At 55.5% G+C, this 22,254-nt stretch overlaps 1 protein-coding gene across 5 annotated transcripts in view; it reads left to right on the top strand.

Moving 5' to 3' along the window:
• The first annotated feature begins 306 nt into the window (after positions 1–306).
• Positions 307–22,254, top strand: part of COL27A1 (collagen type XXVII alpha 1 chain) — a 147,689-nt gene continuing 125,741 nt past the window's right edge. For 3 of the 5 annotated variants that reach the window (XM_070459243.1, XM_070459242.1, XM_070459240.1), the window contains exons 1-4: positions 311–460; positions 7,036–7,106; positions 11,587–13,304; positions 21,504–21,557. In XM_070459243.1, the coding sequence (XP_070315344.1) occupies positions 396–460; positions 7,036–7,106; positions 11,587–13,304; positions 21,504–21,557 (1,908 nt within the window). In that variant the 5' untranslated portion in view covers positions 311–395. Of the gene's footprint in view, positions 461–5,428; positions 5,628–7,035; positions 7,107–11,586; positions 13,305–21,503; positions 21,558–22,254 lie in introns of those variants that run through there. The other 2 variants (XM_070459244.1, XM_070459241.1) reach the window with 2 other exon arrangements.

Here is a 22,254-nt window from a genome sequence, read left to right as displayed (position 1 = left end):
CAGGCCGGCGGGGAGGCAGCTTCTACCGCCCTCCGCGCGCCCTCGCCCGGCCTTGCTCTGTCTCCGGGGACCGCCAGCAGCCCGCCTCCAAAAGTTTGATCATCTTTTTTTTTTTTTCTTCTGCTTCTTCTTCCTTTTCGGTGGAAGCAGAAAAGAGCGAGGCAGGGGCGAGCGCGGCGCCGGGACTCCTGGGACCATGGGCCTGGCGCGGGCGCCCGCGGAGCCCCGGCCGCGCTGCCTGCTTGCTCGGGCGCCCCTGGGAGCCGGACTGCGCTGGGGGCGCGGGGGCCGCGCGCTCTGAGCCGGCCTGGCGCGGCGGGGCGGGGGGCTGGCGGCCCCATGGGGCGCGCCCACACTTGCCCCCCGGGCTCGGGAGCATGAAGTAGGGGCCCGCCATGGGAGCGGGATCGGCGCGGGGGGCCCGAGGCACAGCGGCGGCGGCGGCGGCGGCGCAAGGGGGGTGAGTACGGGCTCGGGGACGCCGCCTCCCCAGCTTCTGGCGGCTCCAGCCCCGGGGCGGGCTGGGGTTCCCCGCCGCGCGGGACGCTTCCAGCGGAACGTCAGCTTCCTGCCCCTTCCTGCGCCCCTGCAGGGCGGGCCGCCAAGGGTTAACGCGGGCAGCGCCCCCGGCCCGGCGAGGGTTGGCGAGCCGAGCGCTGCCCGCCCTGCCCCGCCTGGCGCGGCGGCCGGATCGCGTTGGGGCGGGGGCCGAGCTGGGGAGGGTCGCTGCAGAGCCCGCCCCGGGGTCGAGATTGAGGGCTGGGGGTGGTGCCTGGAGCGGTGGGCGGGGGAGGCGGAGGGGGCTCTTTGGATGCATGGGGGAGGAGGGGTCTCCGTTTCTGGCTGTCTCGACGTGTTCCCGTGTGGGCGTCCATAGGTCCCCAGCCTGTGAGTCTCCGTTTCTGTCTGTTCTTGGGAAACTGCCTGCAGATTTCCAGGGCTCCTGCTTCTGTCTCGGTGTCTGTGTGTCTTTGCACGTCCCCTGTTTCTGGAAATCGCCGCGTGTGTGTCAGGCTGTTTGGGTCTGTGTGTCTCAGCGCTTCCTTGCTTGGGGAGGGGCGGGGGTGGGAGTGGGGGTGGTCCTGAGTTCCTGTCGCTTTCCCGTCATCTGTGTTAGGAAAAGTGAGAGCCAGCATGTCAGGGCAGAAAGGGCCCGGGGAGATGACTAATTCGAACCCCTCGTGGCACAGATGTGAGCCCCCGCGGGCCCCTGAGGGCCAGGGAATCTCTGGTTCCCAGCCTGTGGAGTAGAAGTTGTGAAGAGGGAGCGTGTGCAGGACTCACTGGTGTGGGTGTGTGTGGGAGCGAGCAGGCGGGGAGCAGCCCCTCAGGACTGTGGTTCATGCTCACTGCTGGGCTGGAGAAGCACAGAGCTTGCTCCCTGTCCTTCCTGCCCCCAGGAGCAGAGGACTGTTCCCAAGAGGCTGGTCTGGGTTGTAGCTCCGCCCTACCCCACCGGGTCCTGCCCCCTCTGCGCTGGAATCAGGGGGGCGATGCCTCCCCCTTTCTTTCCCATGTCTTGGAAAAAGCTGGCTGGCTGAGATTCCCTCGCCCGCCCGCCCCCCACCCCCACCCCCACCGCAAGGGGCTCGCGCGCTCACACACACACACACACACACCCCACCACCACCACCAGTAAGGGCACTGCTGACTCATTTTCTCCAGAAGACCCTGTGCCAGGGCAGATGCCAGCGGTTGGGTAGAGAGGCGGTGCCAGGAGAGCACCCCACAGCGGGGCCCAAGCTTTAGGCAAGTGGGCAGTCCCGCGGCTTTGAGACCCTGAGCATCTGATACCCTGAGCATCTGAGTACCCCAGATGCTCTGCCCGCTGGCCCCCTAGCTTTGCTCTTCCGCACCTCCCAGATCAGGTTCCACAACACTGTTATGGAGCATCCCTGGCTTCTCTTTGCTTCTCCGTCCTCCCTGTCCTCAGAGCACTCCCCCTTCCTTATGCTTCCATAAGCATGCTGTATGCCCAGGCTCAGTCATCAGCAACCCTGGTGTTGCGCTGGCGGGGGCCCTGCCCTCCACGTGTAAGCCCCTGTCTGCCCCTCTCTGAGCACACTCTACCTGTTACTTTATTGGCATATTCTCTTCCTCTCTCTCTGTGTTTCAGGGACCCTCTTGATACCCCACAACCTGCCTGACCCACAAAATGCCATTTCAATTGATGGCGGAAACGGAAGCAAAACATAAACTCACACCCATGAGCAGGGAGAGCATGGCAGTCAGGCCGTGTGAATCCCTGCCTCTGTCCTGCAAGCTGGGGCGGACACCTTGCCTTTCCACTTCTTTTTCTCATCCCCCAAACAGGCATCTTCATTTCCAGCAAGCAGGGTTTTGTGAGGATTAGTGGGGCTGTGCTTGTAAAAGGCTTTTAGAACAGGGCCTGGCATGTAGTAAGTGCTCAATAAATGGCAGCTGCTGTTTGTATCATTATTCACTTCATCTTGAATGGATGTGTGAGTCAGCTGGAAAATTCTGGGCCGCATCCTGTCCAGACAGATGACCTGTCTGTGTTCCCATAGAAGAGGTGTAAGGTGTGAAGAAGGCCGGGGCGTGGCTGTCTGGGCACATGGGGCCTGGCCAGTCCATGGAGGCAGGTGAGACAGGTTCACCCCTTTTCTCTTCTCTGTGGTCCTCTGGCCAGCATCCTTCCCAGCTCACTCCATGGGAGCGCAGCCAAGCCCAGAGACCATGGGTCTACTTGGCCTTGTGTTTCTATGCCCCGGGTCTCAGCTCTGAGCGCTCAGTGGATGTTCAGACTGGTATCGGTCCCTGAAGCTCCCCTGTGTTCTCAGGTAACAAGGAGGGAGGAGGAAATCATGCAAGCCAGCTGCAGGTTCTGGCAGCCTCGTGGTCCAGGAGTAACCACTTTGGGTGTACTGGCAGAGGGCTTTTTGCAGGAGAGAGGAACACCTGGGATCCCTTCTTGGAGGGCTCAGTGGCCAGGTTGTGTATTCAAGGTCAGGCTCCCTAACTCATGGCTTCCGTTCCGGCCGCCTTCTGCCATCTCTGGCCCCTGTGCTCTGGTCTTCCCGACATTCTGGAGCCCTGGCTTCGCTGAGCCAGGCCCACAAGTCAGCGGTGAAAACAGAAGTCTGGAAGAACAAAGCTCTGAGCCAGCGCAGGCACTAAACGTTATTAGCAGTAGCCTAAACAGGATTGGAACGGGAGCAAAAGAATCGGCAGGCCTCCCTCTGGGAGCCAACTTTCCAGGCCTGGAGCTTACTTAGATGGCTGTTGGCTCCCTAGGCTGCATCTCTGTTCCTGTTGGTGAAGGCTGGGGCTCTGGTCTCTGGCAAGTAGGAAGTCCCTGTAAGTCTTTGATTTCTTCTTGGGAGACGAGTCAAGCAAAAATGGTCTGCTAAGTAGTGGAGTCAGATGATATGGGTCACTGACATGCTGTGTGGCTTTGAGCAAGTTGCTTCCCCTCTCTGGGCCTCAGTGGCCCATCTCTCCAAAGGGGATGAGACTAGAATCTGGCCTTGAAATGATCTCAGAGGACCTTCTCCCACTCTATGAAGTGAAGTGAAAGTCGCATAGTTGTGTCCGACTTGTTGTGACCCCATGGACTATATAGTCCATGGAACTCTCCCGGCCAGAATGCTGGAGTGGGTAGCTCTTCCCTTCTCTAGGGGATCTTCCCAACCCAGGGATCGAACTCAGGTCTCCCACATTGCAGGCAGATTCTCTACCAGCTGAGCCACCAGGAAAGCCCAGTTCATTTACACTCTATACTCCCTTGCTATACTTTGGAAGTTTCTGGGTCAAGTGCACACGGAATCCAGGTCTGAGAGGGTCAGTTGCATTTGTTGAGGTGAATGAAAGGGAGACAAATATTTTTTTTTAAATAGCTCTTTCAGAGCTGAAATTCTTGAGTTAGAAACCATGGTGTTAGGAAGCTTAATTGAAGGGGCTAGTCTGATCCCATCTCCCCTGGGAGTCTTCTTTCTCCTGGGATTACAAATGTTGCCTCTGAATTTATCCTTTTATTCTCTACAGGGTAGTCACCTTGGCATAACTCCAGCAGGAGAAATTGACCGAGAAGGATGTGCGTGGTTCTTGTACCTTCCCCTCTCCACCTGGCCTGTCTTTATCAGCTTGGGGAGCATCCAGAAGGGTGGATGTGACGACACAGGGAGAGACTCAGGAATGAGGGCTGGTGCCTGGAAAAGGCTGGGAACAGAGGAGACCGAAAGGAAATGGAACAGAAACTAGTGAGGCTGCAGGGACACTGCAGAGCCAGGAGCACTGTCTTCTGAGGAGGTCTTCTCAGGAGAAATGAGTTCTCTGGTCCTCTAGTTTCAGGGACTGCTGACCAACAGAAAGGGCAGTTGATTTCTTTATTGCAGAACTTTCAGAGCCTTTGATACGCAGTTGTGCTTTGGAACTACCAAGAGTAGGATGTAGGAGATGGCTCTTCCCCAGTAGATCTGGCCAGCTTCCTGGTGTAGCCTACCTGGTGGGTATGGGAAATAGTACTGAAGACCTATGTCCTCAGAGTCTGCCCATGGTGACCTTGAGAAAGTACCTGTCCTCCCGAAGGCTCAGCTTTTGTCGAATCAAAAAGAGCTGCCTCTTATTGTTTGTCGCAGCTGATGGGGCTACCATTTGCTCTAAGTAGGCAGGACATGCCAGAAGGGTCAGCCTCTACCCCTCTCCCAACTGAGGGCAGCTAGGCACTGACCTTTCGTTGTTGCTGGTGGTAAGCTGGAGACAGGGAGGACAGGTCCCATGTAAAAAGCATTCTCACGGCAGTGGCAGCAGATTGGAGAAGAGAAGGAAGGAGCAAGGGTTATCCAGGAGCATCCTCGGAAAAAGTCAGAGGTGGGGTGGGCCTACTGGCATTAAGTCTTTGGGAAGATACTTTTTTAAAGTCCAGAGTCCTGTAGTTCCAGATGACATTCATTTCTTCTGTAAAAATACACTGAACACTTACTACATGCCTGCCAGGTGCTGGGAATCCAAGGCAGACGCGGGCCCTGTCCTTCAGGGACTTGAGTTAGAAAATGAGACAGGAAAGTAGACAGATATACATGGGATACCTTGGGAGGTATGTGCAGCAGACGGTGTGAAATGACACTCTGGCTAGACTCTAACACGTGAGTGGGAGCTGAGCAGGCGAAAGAGTGGAGTCCAGAGCACTTGAGATTGGCATGTGCTAAGGCCCAGAAGCCGAAGGCTTTCAAGGGACCGCCATCAGCGTCTGAGTGCTGTTTCAGCTAGCTTGCCTTATGCTGCATGTAATTCCCAATTGAACATGGCTTAAGCAGTAAGGGACTCATTACCTCCTATATCAAGAGGTCCAAAGGAAAAGCCGTAATAGGATTGGACAATTCGGCATCTCAAGTGTCATCAAACACCCACCGTTTTTCCGTTCTGGCATTCTCACAGGCTCATGTGGCTTGTTACTTCATGTGCACAAAACAGCTGCAGCGGCAGGTCTTCATTCAACAACATTCAAAGGCTAGAAGAAAGCCCTTACTGTGCTCCTTTGAAATGTTTTCTTCGAGGTCCTGATAGACATTCCTGACATCTCATTGGCCAAATTTGCGTCATATATGCAGGCCTAAACCAGTCAATGGCATGGCAAATTCTCAAGATGGACTTAGATCTATCCAGAGGTATCTAATTTCCTTTGTAGTTCATGTCTCCCTGAACAAGCAAGAAGAGGGGGGAGGCTATGGGTAGGTAACCACCAGTGCCTTCTCCATTGTCTAGGTCAGGATTACCACTGATGCTAATTACAATTAAATTGGAGGATTTGTTATTAAATCACAGAGCGTGAGCTTGTTTTCCAAAGCCCCCGGGGAGCTAGGAAGAACCTGGGACTCCCGACCTCCACTCTGGCAGATGGGTTTCCTGGATTACACAGTTCCCCAGAAGCACACCATCCTAGCCTTCCTCTTGGAAATGGATCCTGGGCCAGCGTGTCCCAGCCTTTGCCCTCACCACCCGCCTGGCGGGGTTCTTTCTGCCTGCCTCCTGGCTGGCCGACTCTGGCCACGTGCCGCCCTCCCCTTTGCCTGCCTGGGGATCAGATGCCCCAGTGGCTTCGGGTGTCACCAGTGGCTGCTCCCACAGGAAGGTGAAATCGGATCACTGCCTCTGCCCGTCTTGGCAGGAGCCCCTGAGCAGAGCATTAACCCTTCTGGGACCCAGCGTGGAAGGGCAGCAGGGTTGGTCTAAGAAGCACTTCTGTGGCTGGCAGCAGTCCGAGCCCTTGACATGCATGAGCTCATTTAATCCTCACGCCTGGCTTGCAAGATAGGGAACGTCAGCTGAACTGCAGAGAAGGAGACAGGCTCAGGGAGACTGAGGGACTCATCCAGGGTCACACAGCTGGTATGCAATGGGGCCAGGTTTGCACCTGAGGGGGAGGCCTGACTCCCCACCTTCTCCTCTTCTCTTCTTCCCTCTTCCATTTTCTGTGAGCATGAAGCTAGTAGGCAGCTTCCTTAACATGCAGTGGTCCTGGCTAAGCGGTCGTCTCCCACCCCCGGCCCTGAGTCTGGAGACTGAGTTCTTCTCTTTCCTGCCCTTTGAAGATACCTGTCATCTAAGCAGACCCCTCTGGTCTTCCTGCTGACCTTTCCTCCCCGGCTCTGCTGCCTACTGGGTCTCAAAGTCCTGAGGCCATAATACAGATGGGGAGACTGAGGTCCAGCGACAGGGAGGCGCAGGGGCTGGTCTTCTGTTGCCCAGTGCATCAGTAGCAGATTTTGATCTGGACCCTGAGTCTCCTGATGTCCTGGGCAGGGCTTCCTGCCTGTGACCTTGATTTACTGATCTGTAAAAAGCAAGATTGTATTTGTACTGTGTAAGCAGTTCCTTTTTCAGAAGGCTGTGCCTGGACCCTAGGAGTGTGGGCTGGTCCGATGGGGTCCTAGAGTCTGCACCTCACCTCCCGCCTCCCCTGGGCAGGACTGGGGTGGCACCGGGGCTGGAGGATCCCCTCCCAACTCCCCAGCCGGATCTGGACGCGCGGGGTGGAAGCTGATGCCGCATCTGCTTGTGTCTCCTGGTCTCTAGGGGGTTTCTCTTCACCTGGATCTTAGTCTCGCTCGCCTGTCACCTGGCCTCCACCCAAGGAGTTCCTGAAGGTAACTGTCTCTTCTCTTTGTCCAGGGGGAGACAAAGCAGGACGGAAGGGATCTGAGAATGCAGGGGTGGGAGACATCGGTGCTCCTAATGGGGAACTCGGGACCTCAATTTTCTCATCACTAGAATGGAGCCAATCATTAACAAATTCTCTCCGGCCTTGAAAGCATCCCGTTTGATGTTTTGTGAGGGTAGGAAGCGCCCAGTGCAGAAATGTAGAGGCGATGCTTTTGTTCCTCTCCAGGGCAGAATGTGAGTAAGTTGCACTAGGTCAGTAAGCCTCAGTTGCCCCCCTTTGTCTGATGGGTACCCCAAGAAGGGCTGACAAGAGGCACGAAGGCCTCCAGCATCCTTGCCCACTCGTGTGATCTGCACTTCCCTTCCCATGAGATGCTGCTTTTCCCTGCTATCCCTGAGGATCTGTCCAGGGGGCCCCAGGTGGCGGGTGGGGGGGCAGAGGGGGCTGGCTACATAGCTGTGCATGGAAACTGAAACCTCTCCCACATCTGTTTGTCAAGCAGCCACAATGCCTCTTAAAATAGCAGCCCCTCCCCCTCCTGCACGCCCGGCCGTGTTGCCGGGACAGGCACCCGGGCACTCCCAGAGCCCCTGTGGCCTGACCTGGCTGCTGGGCAGGGATTGGGCCCCTGGGAGGGGAGGGCTGTGCCCGGAAGAGACTTCTGCCGCCCAGCAACATTTTGTGCAAATGTCATATTTTCCAAGCTTGCTGTTTCCCCCACAAAGTAGGTGAACAGCTGTCCAGAGTCCTGAGTCAGGCACTGGGAAGGGGGGTTAGGGGGCGGAGAGGCTGGGGCAGCATGAAGCCAGGTTTATGTAATAAAGGGATCTTGCTGCGGCCAGCTGGCCGGGTCCCTCCATCTCGGCGTTGGGCTGAATTCATTCCCTGGTCCCCCAGCTCCTCTCCCCTGATGGGATCCTGTTCGCATCTCTAGCCTGCCTTCCAAGCAGTCGAGGGGCTCCAGTGCAGGAAGGCATAGTGATGAAGGAAGGACCTGGGGCCAAGCAGCCTGGGTTTCAAGCCCACTTCTGATTATAAGCTGTGTGATCCTGGGCAAGTTATTGAGTTGGCCAAAAAGTTCATTTGTTATGGGGGCATCCAAAGGAACCTTTGGCCAACCCAACACTATATATAGCTCAGCTTTCTCACCCTCTTCTCCGAAAGAGTAGGGATGACAGACAGTACCTGCTTCATAGATGATGGAGAGAGTCAAGAGTTAATGCTTGTAAAGCACTTGATACATAGTAAATACTCAATAAGCATCAGTTCTTCTTCTTATCATTGATTGTATATTTACCTGTAAAGTTGGGGCAACAGTGGCCCTTCTGTATCTCCATGGAGCCCGCAGGGGTCAGAGACCCCTGGAGGCTCAGCGGTGACCAGCTCTGCCAGCTCCAGGTAGCTGAGTCGGGAGGACTTGGCCGCTGAGCTACAGTGAGTGTGTGGGGGAGGCCTGGAGACTGTGTGGTGTCAGCTTTAAAGCCCACCTGGAGAGGGTGATAAGGGGAACCTCCTCGGTGCCCCCTGGCCTGGCCGGTTGTCATCTTCTCGGGGCAAGTGCGAGGGGCTGTACGTGGTAGGGTGCAGAGTGAGGTCTGCAGGGCTGGGAGCCTTTCGATCCCTGGTGAGGTGGGATGCGGAGAGAGGAGAGCTGGCTTTAAAAAGGAGCTCCTCCCTTTTAAGTTGTTTATAGTGAGAAGCATTTTATGGTAGTAAGCGGCTTTCCATGATTAAGTGTATAAAAGACACTGCTACTCAGAGAATCCCTAAATGGTGGCTTATTTTAGCTTAGGAACTGGGGACAGACAGAGGTGGGAGAAAGGAGGAATTTGAAGTGAAGCGAAGGCCCTTGGGTCCTAGAGAGGAATAAGAACCTTCAAGCCACAACCTGAAACAGCAGCCTGCAGCTACAGTTTTTATAATGTTCTTAGGACTCTGTGGCCACCTCCAGGTCAGGTTTCCCTTGTCTCACAGGCAGGGAAACTGGCCTGGCAATGGGAGGTGGGGGGAGTGCAGGAAGAAACTTCATCAGCGGCACAGAGTGCAGGTGTGGGTGAGGATCGAGACGAAGACCGCCTTATCATCTCCCAGGGCCCTGATGACGTCAGCACTCTTCATAGCCTCGTCTTATAGTGGAGGGAATGGAGGCTCAGAGTCCAGACCTGCAGGTGGTCTTGTCTGGCTCTGAAGTCCAGCCTTCTGCTTGCAGAACCTGCCATGGAGCCATTATGCTGCAACGTTGCCAGTGCCCAGGTTCTGAGGTTCCCCCAGCCCATTTGTCTCTCTGTCCATCCATCTCACAGCAGTCAGCCTAGGGTCTACGAGCTGGCTGCATTCAGCCCAGCGCACACCCCTTACTTTAGGTGATGAGGGAGAGAGCTTTCCACATTCAGGGGTCAGGATGCGGAGCTCAGGGGAGGGGGCCTTTGGACCTTTCCCAGAGCTCAGTTCCAGATGGAACCTGTTCTTTCCTGCTGAGATGGGGCTCCCGAGCAGGCTTCTGCAGGCGCTGGCAGCTCAGCTGACTGAAGGAGGTTGAATGACCCGACGAGAGGCAAGGTCAGGAAACCTTTCCATAAACACCCTGGAAACCCTCCTTTTGCTCTGGCAAGCTCTTGCCAGTGTAATTACCACACGGATGTGACCTGGCCAGACCACGGTCAGATGTCCAAACACTTTGCCAGAGGACAGAGGTTACAAGAATGCCTTGATTACTTCCTCTGCTCTCTCCAAAGCCACACAGGGAAGGGGGGGGTCACTGGAAATGTCCTCTGCCTTCCGTGTAGACAGTGGCTCCCCCAGTAGTCTGCTCTAGCAGATTAGGGTTCCTTAAGATGGTCAGACTAGTCCAGTCCCCTGGACATCCTTACCAAGCCCTGGTGACACCAACATTCCTGTTGGTCCCTCACTTATGGGACTGCTTCCTGGAGGAGATGGCTTTTCAGGCAGAGAAAGGGGGAAACGCCACATTGGGCAGTCTCTAATACTTTTAGCTCTAGCATTTGGTGATTATCATTATTTTTCATATTAAGAGCTATCCTTCAAATGTGCTTATTTTGTGCCAGGCCACTTCCCTCCGCCCCCCCCCCCAGGTGCATTAGCTCATTTAATCTTCACCACGTCCTTCTGAGTTTTGGCACTCCTATTATCCCATCTAAAAGGTGGGAAAACTGAGGCAGAGACATCACAACCCTAGTTGAGTGGTGGAGCTGGGATTTGAACTCAGGAAGCTTGGCTTCAGCGTCTGTGTTTTTAGCCACTTACAGACGGTCCTTAACTTGACAATGGTTCTATTTATGAATTTTCGACTTAATGATGGTGCAAAAGTGAAACTGTACTTGGAGTGTTTGATTTTGATCTTTTTGATCTTCTCCTGGGCTAGCGATATGCAGTACGATTATCTCTGTGACACTGGGCAGCAGCAGCCACAGCTCCCAGTTGACCGTAGGATCACAAAGGGAAACAACCCATACACTTAAACCATCTGAACCAGCACAATCATTGTTTCTTGGTTTCAGTATGTGTGTGTGAGATAGGTGCTCAGTCGTGTCTGACTCTTTGCGACCACATGGACGATAGCCCACCAGGCTCTTCTGTCCAAGCAATTCTCCAGGCAAGAATACTAGAGTGGGTTGCTATTCCCTTCTCCAGGGGATCTTCCTGACCCAGGGGTCAAACCTGGGTCTTCTGCATTGCAGGCAGATTCTTTACCATCTGAGCTAGCAGAGAAGCCCTGCTTATAGTTTAGCACTCAATATATTATATGAGATATTCAGCACTTTGTTGTAGAATAGGCTTTGTGTGGAGGCTTCCCTGATAGCTCAGTTGGTAAAGAATCCGCCCGCAATGCAGGAGACCCTGGTTCGATTCCTGGGTTGGGAAGATCCGCTGGAGAAGGGATAGGCTACCCACTCCAGTATTCTTGGACTTCCCTTGTGGCTCAGCTGGTAGAGAATCCGCCCGTAATGCCAGAGACCTGTGTTTGATCCCTGGGTTGGGAAGATCCCCTGGAGAAGGGAAAGGCTATCCACTCCAGTATTCTGGCCTGGAGAATTCCACGGACTGTATAGTCCATGGGGTCACAAAGAGTTGGACATGACTGGGCAGCTTTCACTTTCAGGCTTTGTGTGAGCTGATTTAGCCTAAAGCCTAACAATAAGTGTTCTGAGTTTAAGGTAGGCTAGGCTAAGCTGTGATGCTCACTAGGTTAGGTGTATTAAGTGCATCTTTGACTTAGGATGTTTTCAGCTGACATTTGCCGTATGGGGCTGTAACTGCATTGGAAGTGAAGGATGGTCTGTATATACACAGATCACACAGCCCAGCAAGGGGCTGGTTCCAGCTCTGCTCTGTCAGTCAGCTGTGGGGCAGCAGGCAGCAGTGGGTGGGCTGTCCTCACTGTCGCTGTGGCCGGAAGCAGGCCCTGACCGTGCCCTCTGTCCCGTCCCGTCCTCCCCCTCCAGATGTGGACGTCCTCCAGCGGCTGGGCCTCAGCTGGACGAAGGCAGCGGGTGGCCGGAGCCCCCCGCCCCCAGGGGTCATCCCGTTCCAGACGGGCTTCATCTTCACGCAGCGGGCCCGGCTCCAGGCTCCCACGGCCGCTGTTGTCCCTGCCGCCCTGGGCACGGAGCTGGCGCTGGTGCTCAGCCTCTGCTCCCACCGGGTGAACCATGCCTTCCTCTTCGCTGTCCGCAGCCGGAAGCGCAAGCTGCAGCTGGGCCTGCAGTTCCTCCCCGGCAAGACTGTGGTCCACCTGGGGCCCCGGCGCTCCGTGGCCTTCGACCTCGACGTCCACGACGGGCGCTGGCACCACCTGGCCCTGGAGCTCCGCGGCCGCACGGTCACCCTGGTGACGGCCTGCGGGCAGCGCCGGGTGCCCATCTCGCTGCCTTTCCACAGGGACCCAGCGCTCGACCCTGACGGCTTGTTCCTCTTTGGGAAGATGAGCCCGCAGGCGGTCCAGTTCGAGGGGGCCCTGTGCCAGTTCAGTATCTACCCCGTGGCGCAGGTCGCTCATAATTACTGTACCCACCTGAGAAAGCAGTGTGGACAGGCTGACACCTACCGGCCTCAGCTGGGACCTTTCTTCCCCCGAGACTCTGGCACACCCCTCATCTTCCAGAGCGATCCCGCCCAGCTGGGCCTGGAGAACCTGACCACTGCCATGCCAGCCCTGGGGTCACGGCCGGCAGGCAGGGGCCCTGGGGTGACCGTGGTGCCTGCCGTGCCCATCAAGCCCACGAGGACTAGCACCACAGGCCCGCCCCAGCCCATCACATCCCATCCAGCCTGGACCCCCCTGCCCTCCGCCAATCTATCAGCCAGTGAAGGGCCTCCTCCCGTGTCCCCGGTCCCTCCCGCCAGCTCCCCCAGACCTGTCCAGCCATTGCAGAAGAACACAGCCACCAAGACCCCTAAGAGTCACCCCGCCACACCGTCAGCCCTTTCTCCTTCAATTGCCCCGGTCAGAAGCCCCCGCCCCACCCAGAAGACAGCTCTGCCTGCCTTCATAAAGCCAGCCTCACCCACCAAGAAGCTGGTGCCACCTACTTCCCAGCCCATTCCTGCCAAAGTCTCCCGTCCCACAGCGAAGCCGATCCAGAGGAACTCCGGCATGCCCAGATTCCCGCCACCCAGTGCCCGGCCCCTACCTCCAGCCGCTGGCTCCTCTAAAAAGCCTTTGCCCCCAGTGGTCCGGGCTGAGGCCAAGATGAGTAGTCGTGCCAGTGAGCCGGCTCCTGCCCGCACCAGCACACACAGACCTCCCCCACCCACAGTCCCGCCCTCATCACCTGTCCCCAGTCCTAGCCCTCCCAGGACCGCTCGGCCACTGGCCACAGCGATGCCTCCCACCCTTGCTCCTGGTTCAGCCTCCACTGGAAGCAAGAAACCCACTGGATCAGAAGCCACAAAGAAAGCCAGACCCCGGAAGCCCGTCCCACTCAGATCCGGGAAGGCAGCCCGAGATGTCCCGCTGAACGATCCGACAAGGGAGTCCAGCCCCAGGCAGCCCCGGGCCAGGCAGCAGACCACCCCGGCCCCAGCGCTGGCCCCGGCGCGATTCCTGTCCTCCAGCCCCCAGCCCATGAGTACTGGCTATTCGCTCTTCCACTTGGTGGGACCCACACCTTTCCTGCTGCTGATTGGACCTCCGGGACCCAAGGGAGACTGTGGTTTGCCGGTAAGACTGGGTGGGTGTGCGTGCTGCTTGGAGCTTGAGTGACTGATAGGGGCGGTTGGGCGGTTGCTCTTGATCAGGGCAGAGGAGGAGAAGCTAGAGCGAAGAGCTGGTTATGGGCAGAGCCTCGACTTGAACCCGGGCCCCCCCATGCCTCCATCTCTCCCATATTCATGAATTGCACATCCTGCCTCAGATCTGTGGTCCCCTGGGATGAACTTGGGTCTGGTGGCCCCCTCCAGGTAAGAGCACCTCTGGGCTTTGGTTGGCCCAAGCCCCAGGTGACTGTGCGCTAACATAACCGTAAAGGTTGAGCGGCTGAAGGAAAACCACGAACTGACTGGCCCCTGGTCCTGCAGTCCCCAAAGGCCACCTCTCTGACTCCTGGGCCAGAGCTCCTCCCGTCCCCTGGCTTGTCCGCAAGTTTCAGGCGAAGGTTGTCCATGGGTAGTCCTGAATATGTTTTGTTTGGCACATGCAACATTGTTTAAAAAATATTTAATAAGTGATTAATATTTTTTGAATGTGAGAGATTTCTTATAAAAGACGGGGTGACCAGCTTTTCTTGGAAGAGGGAGAAAGGCAGTAGTCCGTGGGTTGTGGCCGGGTTGTTGCTGCTTCCTTGGACAGGACAGGCCCGTTCTTGTCTATGCTCATCCACACATCTCTTGATTGGTCTTCCAACCCAGTCCTTTCATCTTGTTTCTTTTACCTGCCCGGCTCCTGTAGATTTGATTTGTGGGCTCTGGTAGAGGAGTTTGGTGTAAGAAGGGTCAGGGTGAGTGTGAACAATCAAGGAAGAAAGAAAGAACATTCCACGTGCAGGAGACCATCTTGGGGTTGATGCCTCCAGTGTGCCTGGGACTGTCTCCAGGGGCAACGACCTTTCTGCAGCTGGAGGCCAATTCCTCCGGGTGGGGGTGGGGTGGGGGTGGGGTGGGGATTGATGAGATGGCATTTCCAGAAAGCTTGGCCTCAGCTCTGTTCTTCTGCCTTGGAGGTGACCACCATGTGGGTTCCTCCTTCCCGGGGCTGAGTCTCCCGCCAGGCCCCGGGCTTGGGGTTAGGCTCCCCGCAATGTGGAGGCATTGGCAGATGCTGGGAATTCCCAGGCCTTACAAACACACTTAATGAGTTTTAATAATCATGAGGAATAATATTTATTCAGTCTGTCTCCAAGGGGACTGAGAGCCCGTTTTTATTATAACCATATTGTAGAACTTATGGAAATTGTATGCATTGCTTTGCAATTATGTCAACATTCTCTTCAGGTCCCGCATTCTGAAATTGGCAGGGTAGGGAGCGGGGAGCCGAGGGAAGCAGGCTTCCACCCCCTCCAGGCTGCCCAATCCTACTCAGGCACCAGCTACCTTTGGCCTGTGACAGCTCAGCTTCCCAGGCTGTGGGGCTGCCAGCCTCACAGGGGGGCTGTGAGGTTGAAAGGGGGTGAATTTTCCCCCTCTGACAGAGGAGGGTGAAGTGTAGGGTCTCCACGCGGCCGGGTGGAGGGGGCCAACCCTGTCCCCCAGGGCTGTGTGTGATGCAGAGCAAGAGAGGCCATGGCCGAGCCTGCAGAGCTGGAGCAGGAGCAGGTTCCCAGGGTGTAGACTCTGCCTCGGGGCCGGTTGGCTGCCTGAGCTGCAGACTTTCCTCCTGGAGTTTAATGATGCGGGTCAGCAGGAGGTGAGGCCTTCTGCCGGAACTGGTCTTGAACTCCTCCCACCCTGATCAAAGAAGGTGCTGGAGTTGACCTGTTCAGTGGATGGGTGCTTAGGGATCATTCAGTTCATCCTCACCATTGTGCAGGTGGGGAGCCTAGAGACTGGGTCCAGAAAGGGCCAGGATTCACTCAGAAGCCACACAGCATGTCGGAGGCCGAGCTGAAGTTTACGCCGCAGCTCCAGACCCCAAGATCAGCATGTTCCAATCCACCCCCTAAGTGTCCGCTCTGAGATGCTAGGACTCAGGGCTTAGAGGCCGGGGGCTTGAGAGAGGGAGGCCTTGTCCTTGATCTCAAGTGAAGTGTTCAGTGTCTAGAACATCTGTTTCTATACCTAGCACATTCATAAGTAATTTCCACACATGTAGCATCTTCCTTTAGGGCCTTGTAGAAACTGGTCCACAGGGTAGGATGTGTCCCCTGACCCCTGCTCTATGAAGGAGAGGACCAGGGCTGGGGAGACAAAAGACTTGGCCAAGGGCACCCGGAATGATCTTGCAGGAGGAATTGGGATGCAATTCCTGCTTCTCCAGCCCAGAACAGATGAGGGCAAGAGGGAAGACATCAGTCTGTCCGGGTGCCATCCTGCCTGACGTCCTATGCAATCCCCTCATCCCGCCCGCCCCCCAGCTCGGAACCTAATCTTACTCCAGTAGGAACCAAGAAGCTTCTAGAAGCTTTGTCCAGTCTGCTGTGGCAAGCTGATCATTTATATTTCACCGGATAGCAGAAATTATTAATCAAAGTGGTGTCTTTGAGCAACAGCGATAAGAACTGATTCTGACAAGTGTTCCTTCTCTTCTCCCTTGTCCCCACCCAGAACCCTCATCTGTATTCGGGATGTAACCCCAGCAGAGCGGAAGCTGCAGTGCCCGGGCATGAGATTTAATTGTCTACAGTCTGGGTACACACCAGCCTGGGTTTAAATCCTGGCTCCACTCCTTACTAGCTCTGCAGGCCTGACCCACACGAAGCTTCAGTTTCTGCAGAATGTAAGAGGATAATAGCTCCCACCTCCTGTGAGGAAGCGAGTTGAGGGCTCTCCAGGGCCACCTGGGAGTTCTAGATTTGTTGGGTGATACAGGGAACTTCTTTCCGCTCCCCGAGGCTGTCTCTCCTCTGTGACGGGCTTTGGGAGAGTTCCTTTCTTAGAATTCACTCCGGGTCCTTTCAGAGCCTGAGAAGGTTTTCTTTCTTTCTAAAAAAAATAATTATTTGTTTATTTATTTTTGGCTGCGCTGGGTCTCCAGTGCTGCATGGGCTTTTCTCTAGTTGTGCACGGGGGCTTATTGCAGTGGCTTCTCTTGTTGCGGAGCTTGGGCGCGGGTACACGGGCTTTAGTAGTTGTGGCTCTTGGGCTCTAGAGCACAGGCTCAGTAATTGTGGGACACGGGCTTAGTTGCTCCACTGTATGTGGGATCTTCCTGGACCGGGGATCGAACCTGTGTCTCTTGCATCGGCAGGCAGGATTCTTTACCACTGAGCCACTAGGAAAGCCCCAGAGAGGGTTTTCAAGGCTGTATCTGACCTGTTCTGCGTGGATCTCAAGGGGCACGGGACAGGCTGGCAGAGACTGAGACACAGCTCTGGTGAGGCTGGCCAGGAGTTGTAGCCACTTCGAGAGGGAGCTCTGTGGGAGCCCCGGGGAGCAGGGGGGAGCATGGAAAAGCTGAGCTTGGCCCCGGGTGAGTAGGGGCGGGGAGGCTGCGGTTCACAGAGGCTGCACAGAAGCCGCACAGAAGCCCCACGCCCAAGAGGAGGCGAGTCAAGGCCTTATTTATTCACACTCAGGCCGCTGGCATTTGCACGCCCTTGCACTTTTTCCAAGCGTCACCTCGGGGAGACCCGGCTGAGCGCCTGGCCTGCAGCAGATACTCCATGACTATCTAGGAGATGAATGAAGGAATTTGATCCTTACAAAAAACAGGTCGTCCTGACACGCAGGCCAGGCTCTTTGAAGTTACACAGATCTCTGCTGCCGGTGGGGTAAGAAGGGCGCATGGAGTGCAAAAGCACATAGAATTTGGATTTGAAATGACCTGAGTTTGAACCATTGCCTGATCCAGCCATCTTTTCCTTCTTTCAACAGATGTTGAATGAGTGCCTTCTGGGTGCTAGGTGCTGTGTGACATTTGGCAAGTCACTTGACCTCTTTGAATCCCAGTTTTTACCTTTGTAAAAAGAGGGTATGGTACCACCTACTTTTCCAGGGCTGTGTGAGTTGTCTGCCTCCAACATTAGAATCTGGTTAGGGATGTGCTGATGGCTGAGGCAGGGGCATTGTCACCCTGAGAACCAAGAGCTTCTGGCACAGGAGGGCCTTTACGCTGTTGGCAGTTAGGAATCAGAACTAGATTGTGAGTCGTTTACCCCTTATGCTGGCATCATCTAGAACACAGGAGAACGGAGGAGTGTTGGCTTTGTCTTTGGCGTCTCCTTTTTGAGCTCCTGCTGCGTGCCAGGCTCTGTGTGGAGCAGTTGGCATGCTGTATCCTGTGGCCCAAGGCAGGGAATAGTGTAACTGAGGGGAGTTTAAGGAAGGAACTCTTTACAGAGGTGCGGGCACCGTCAAGGGAATCAACAGGGGCTGGAGAAGCACATGGGGTCCCACCTGAAGGTGCAAGAGTAGGGGGAGGTGTTGCCACGAGCCAGGGCGTTAAAACGTGAGCCGGGGTCTCCGACAGGAGCTGGAGCCAAACAGAGCAAGGAGGGAGAAGGGAGAGAAATACCCCACCCACCCTCTCCTGCTCTGCAGTTTCTTGCTGGGCCCGCCTGTTGACCAGACTCAGCCAGAAGCCTGCAGGTGCAGCCTGTAGATGGGGGCTTCCCAAGGACACAGAATGGATTTGGAGAGTGAACGGAGAACTCCCGGCACACATACACGTTATCTTGGGGAAAAAAAAAAAAAAAAAAAAAAAAATATATATATATATATATATATATATGGCTATTGTATTCCCATTTTACAGTGGGGCAAACTGAGGCCAGGAGGTACAAGGAGATGAAGTAATTTGCTCAAGGCCTCACTGAGAAGCCCTGTCCCAGTATTCCCTTCCCTAGGACAGAGACTGGGGAGAGCTCAGGGCCCTGTGGGCTAACCTTGGGAATAATCTTGAACTCAGGTAGTTAGCGATGGAGGAGCCTTTTGAGATCCCCTGCCTCCCCCCACCTGGCTACAGGCACCGAGCAGAGCCCTGAGAATGAAAGGTCATTGCTCAGGGTCACCCAGATGTTAGCAGCACGGTCAGGACTGGACTTGGGTCTCCCAGGTCCCAGGCCTGCGAAACCTCTCTTGCTTGCTGCCAGGGGCCAGGCCAGCCAGGATTTACTTCCTTCTGCAAAGCTTGGCAGGCAGGCTCTTGTCGCTGGACACAAGGGTGGACTTGTTCCGTGGGAAGGGGTTCCCCGAGGCCTGGCTGTCGGGGGCCGGGACCCTTGGGGAAAGCCCGAAACGGCTGCTTGTTTCCATGGCTCTGTTTGCATGAGCCCACCTCCCCCAGACAGGCCTGCGGCCCCCGCGCCCCTCCCCCTCAGCTCCAGGCCCTCTCAGAGGCCCCGTTGTTTGCAGCGTGGAGTGGAAAAATCCCACCCCGGCCTCGTGAATCATCCCAGAGTCACTCGCTCAGGCTTCAGGCCTTGGAAAGAAATGGCAGCATTTTTCCACTGCATGGGGAGCAGGCAGGGTCTCGGATCAAGCGAGAGGGGCAGGGGGCATCCAGCCTCACTGAATGTGGGAGGGTCGGACCTGGGAACGCACGCGGCTGGGCGGCTGGGCTGCTGTGTCAAGGAGTGCGGCCGTGAGCTCACCTCACCAGGCCGGGCCATGGGTCCTGACTGGCACTTGAGTCTGCTCCGCAAATGTTGCGGATGACGTCAGACTCCAGGCTGGATGCCCCCGTTTCTGGGGCAGGAAGCGTGCCAAGAGGGTGTGTCCAGGCCTCTCCAGTGTCGGCCCTCCCAGAGTCCACCAGGGAGCTACACCCCGCAGAGACGTCCCTCCCTGGAGCGCTACCCCAGCCCTTCACTCCGCTGGGCCTTGGCCCTCTTCTCTGGAAGCTGGGCATGATCTCACCTTTTCTCTCCCGCTGAATAACCTAGAAGAGGAAATCATCACCACCCAGAAATTCAGGAGATGCCCAGTGTGGGGGAGGTCCTGGGATGTTCATTTCACCGATGCCTACAGAGGAGAGGGGACTGGCCCAGGTTTGCACACCTAGTCACAATGCACCTGGCCAAGATTGTGTGGATGCTCCCCAGGCTAGGAGAATAAGTCAAACCCAGCTTCTCTGAGCTGTGTGGCCTAGAGTAAATCACTCTGCCTCTCGGAGCCTCTCTCTGCTTTCTCACCCGTGTAAAGGGCTTGGTGATGAGAATGATACCTACGGGAATGCTTGGCCTCAGACCCCTGCATTTCCCTTTGATTCTGGGTCATTCGGAAGAGGCGGGCCGAGGAAGGGCCTTCTAGGAAGGGAAATCTTTTGCTCTCCCCCAAAACAGATGCTGAGAAAAGTGGTGGCTTGACACTTTGAGTTGGGGAGTTTCCAGCAGCTTGCTTAACAGAAACGGCACTAACTTTCTGGGCATGAACTGTGTGCCAGGCACCAGGATTAGCACTTTTTATAGATTATCTGTCAGCGAGGTGCTCTTACCGCCTCCTTTTACAGTGAAGGAGTGAAGCCTTGGAAACTGGAAAGAACTCGGCCAAAGCCACACAGCTAGTAAGCGGGGGTGCGCAGTGTGCGCCCAGGGCCCTGTCTGATACTGTATTCTACTGCTCCTCAGGGAGAAACAGAGTAGGCTGGCCTTGATTCTCAAACCTGCAGTGGTAGATAGAAGACTAGAAACTGTCTGCCCAACCCCTGGGCTCTGGATCGAAGGAACGCTGCCGGCTGCCAGCTTGGCCAGAGGTACCTGGAGGCTTGAGGTGCCCAGGACTTGCCTGAGGTCACGCAGCAGCCCCCCTCCCTCCAGCTGGGGCTCTTTCCAGTGGCCCATTGGCCTTGGTGGTACCATATCTGCCTGTCTGGCTCTCTCTTCTGATTTTTTTTCACAGATGAGCAAGCACGTGGCGTTCACAGACCAGAGCTGTGAGCCGAGGCTGCCCAGTGTGAGATCTGGATTAATTACCAGCCAAATCATACTGGGTTTTCAACACCGATTCTAACTCTGGGCAGGAAACCTGGAATCTCATTGATGGTTATTTGAAACAAATGAATTCCCCAGGCCTCACACATCCTCGAAAGCCTGGCTTCCGTTGAAAGTTCTGTGTTCAGTTCTTTACATCAGACACTCGGTTAATCCTCCTTTTCTCCTCTGAAGTAGACAGGACAGGAGCTGTGGTGCGGGACAGCCGCGGAGACTCAGGCCACAGGCTCTGTGCCAAGTCTCCAGCTAGTAAATAGTGAGACCAGGATTTGCATGAAGGTCAGCCTGCGGCTCCGCAAGTCTGCTCGGGTGCCTCGCTTCCTATGGGAAGGAAGAGAACTGAGAACAGACAGGTGCTCCCCAAATGCCGTGTGGCAGGATTAGGCCTGTCTTATGGGGGAAATGGGGAGCCACTGAGTGTTGTTGAGCCGGGAGATGCCGTGGGAAGGTGAACCTGGCTGTGTGGAGGAAGACGAGAGGGGAGAGGGTGGAGGTGGGGCCCAGACCAAGTGAAGGAGGTGATGCAAGTTCTTGGAGGGTGATGATAGAGGCTGAACCCGGCTGTGACCCCTGGACTAGAGGGGACATTTGAGTGATGATTGCATACTAGGCACCGTGTTATATGTTTGCCATCTCATTTCATCTTTGCAGTAATCTGATGAGATGGGTATTATTGACCCTTTTATAGGCACAGGCTGGTTATGGAACCTGCCCAAACCCAGCTGGTAGGTGGCAGCACTGGGATTTGAACCCGAAAGCCTTGGCGTACACCCATTAGTGACACTGACTCTCTGTGTGTGACTCAGAGATGCTGGTGTGACCTTGGACAGGTCCTTTCTCTGCTCAGGCTCTGCAGAGAACTTGGCTGAACTCTGAGGTCTTTTGCTGTTTTAGTTTCTCAAACATTTGGCTGAGGCTTAGGGAGAGAGAGAGATGACTCATATCCCATTAATTCCTTTGAGGAGACCATGGTCTAGTGGGAGAGCGGGCTTCTAAGCAGACAATTCCCCGAATAAAATACAGTGGCCTTTAAAGCAGAGGGAAAGAGGGGACTTGGCCCAACTTGGGGGAGGGATCAAAGAAGGCTTCCTGGAGGAAGCGATGCCCTGAATTAGCTATGTAATAAAAGATGAGAGCTTCAGAGACCAAGAAACAACAGCTGCCAAGACCGGAAAGCCCCAAAGAGCAGAATTCCTCAGGTTAGGACCTCAAGGGACCTCTCTTCTCAGCTCTGGGGTCTTCATGCCCAGAGCTCTGCATAAGTTTGTTGAATGACTATCTGATCCCATTCTATTCTGCCACGTGGCACTGATGCTATCTTCTTGCTTTTTATTCAGGGTCCCCCTGGACTGCCTGGGCTTCCTGGACCCCCTGGTGCACGGGGTCCTCGGGTAAGTGATCACACATCGTGCTTGAGTTCTGGTTGTTTCAATGTCCTGTATCCCTTTGCCCCTGGAGTCCCAGCTTTGCTGTGTGTCCTCATGCTGTCTGGCATCCCTTTTCCACGTTGTCCATTGGAGTAGATGTGGGGCTTTTAGGGGTCACTGGGTGTCCAGACAAGGCATGGGACAGTGAGAACCTCTTTCAGGGTCTCAGCTGTCCATTGTGGGTATCACCTTTGGCAGCCTGGAGTAGAGTAGGGGTTTCTGCAGATCACATCCCCTTAGTTGATGGGCTTTGGTGTTCGGCTGGGAAAAAGCTGACTTGGAAGAGCATGACCCTTGCATCCATCTTCCCATCTCTGCTGGGCCAAGCTGGGGTAGGGATGCTGACAGAGGCAACCAGATGGGCCTTGCCAGGGATGGGGCGAGCTCCCCATGCTGAGGAGTTCAACCAGAGTCTGGAGGATGGCTTGGCAGGGCTTTGGTGGCTGATAGGAGCTAGCCCGAACCTCGGAGTGGAAAATATTAATAGCTCTGGTCTTTTATGCTTGGCATGTCACTTAATGCTGCCTTACTTGATCCCCTCTCCTTCCAAGACCCCCGTGGGCCAGTATGATCACTCTCATTTAGGGATGAGAAAACCGAATAACTCAGAAATGGAAGAGCCAGGACTGGAACCCAGCTCCTAACCATATGATACGGGGAC

The sequence above is a fragment of the Odocoileus virginianus genome, chromosome 31 (assembly GCF_023699985.2).
Source record: "Odocoileus virginianus isolate 20LAN1187 ecotype Illinois chromosome 31, Ovbor_1.2, whole genome shotgun sequence".
Lineage (NCBI taxonomy): Eukaryota > Metazoa > Chordata > Mammalia > Artiodactyla > Cervidae > Odocoileus > Odocoileus virginianus.
The sequence above is the reverse complement of the archived record's forward strand: the minus strand, read 5'-3'. Positions and strand labels throughout refer to the sequence as shown.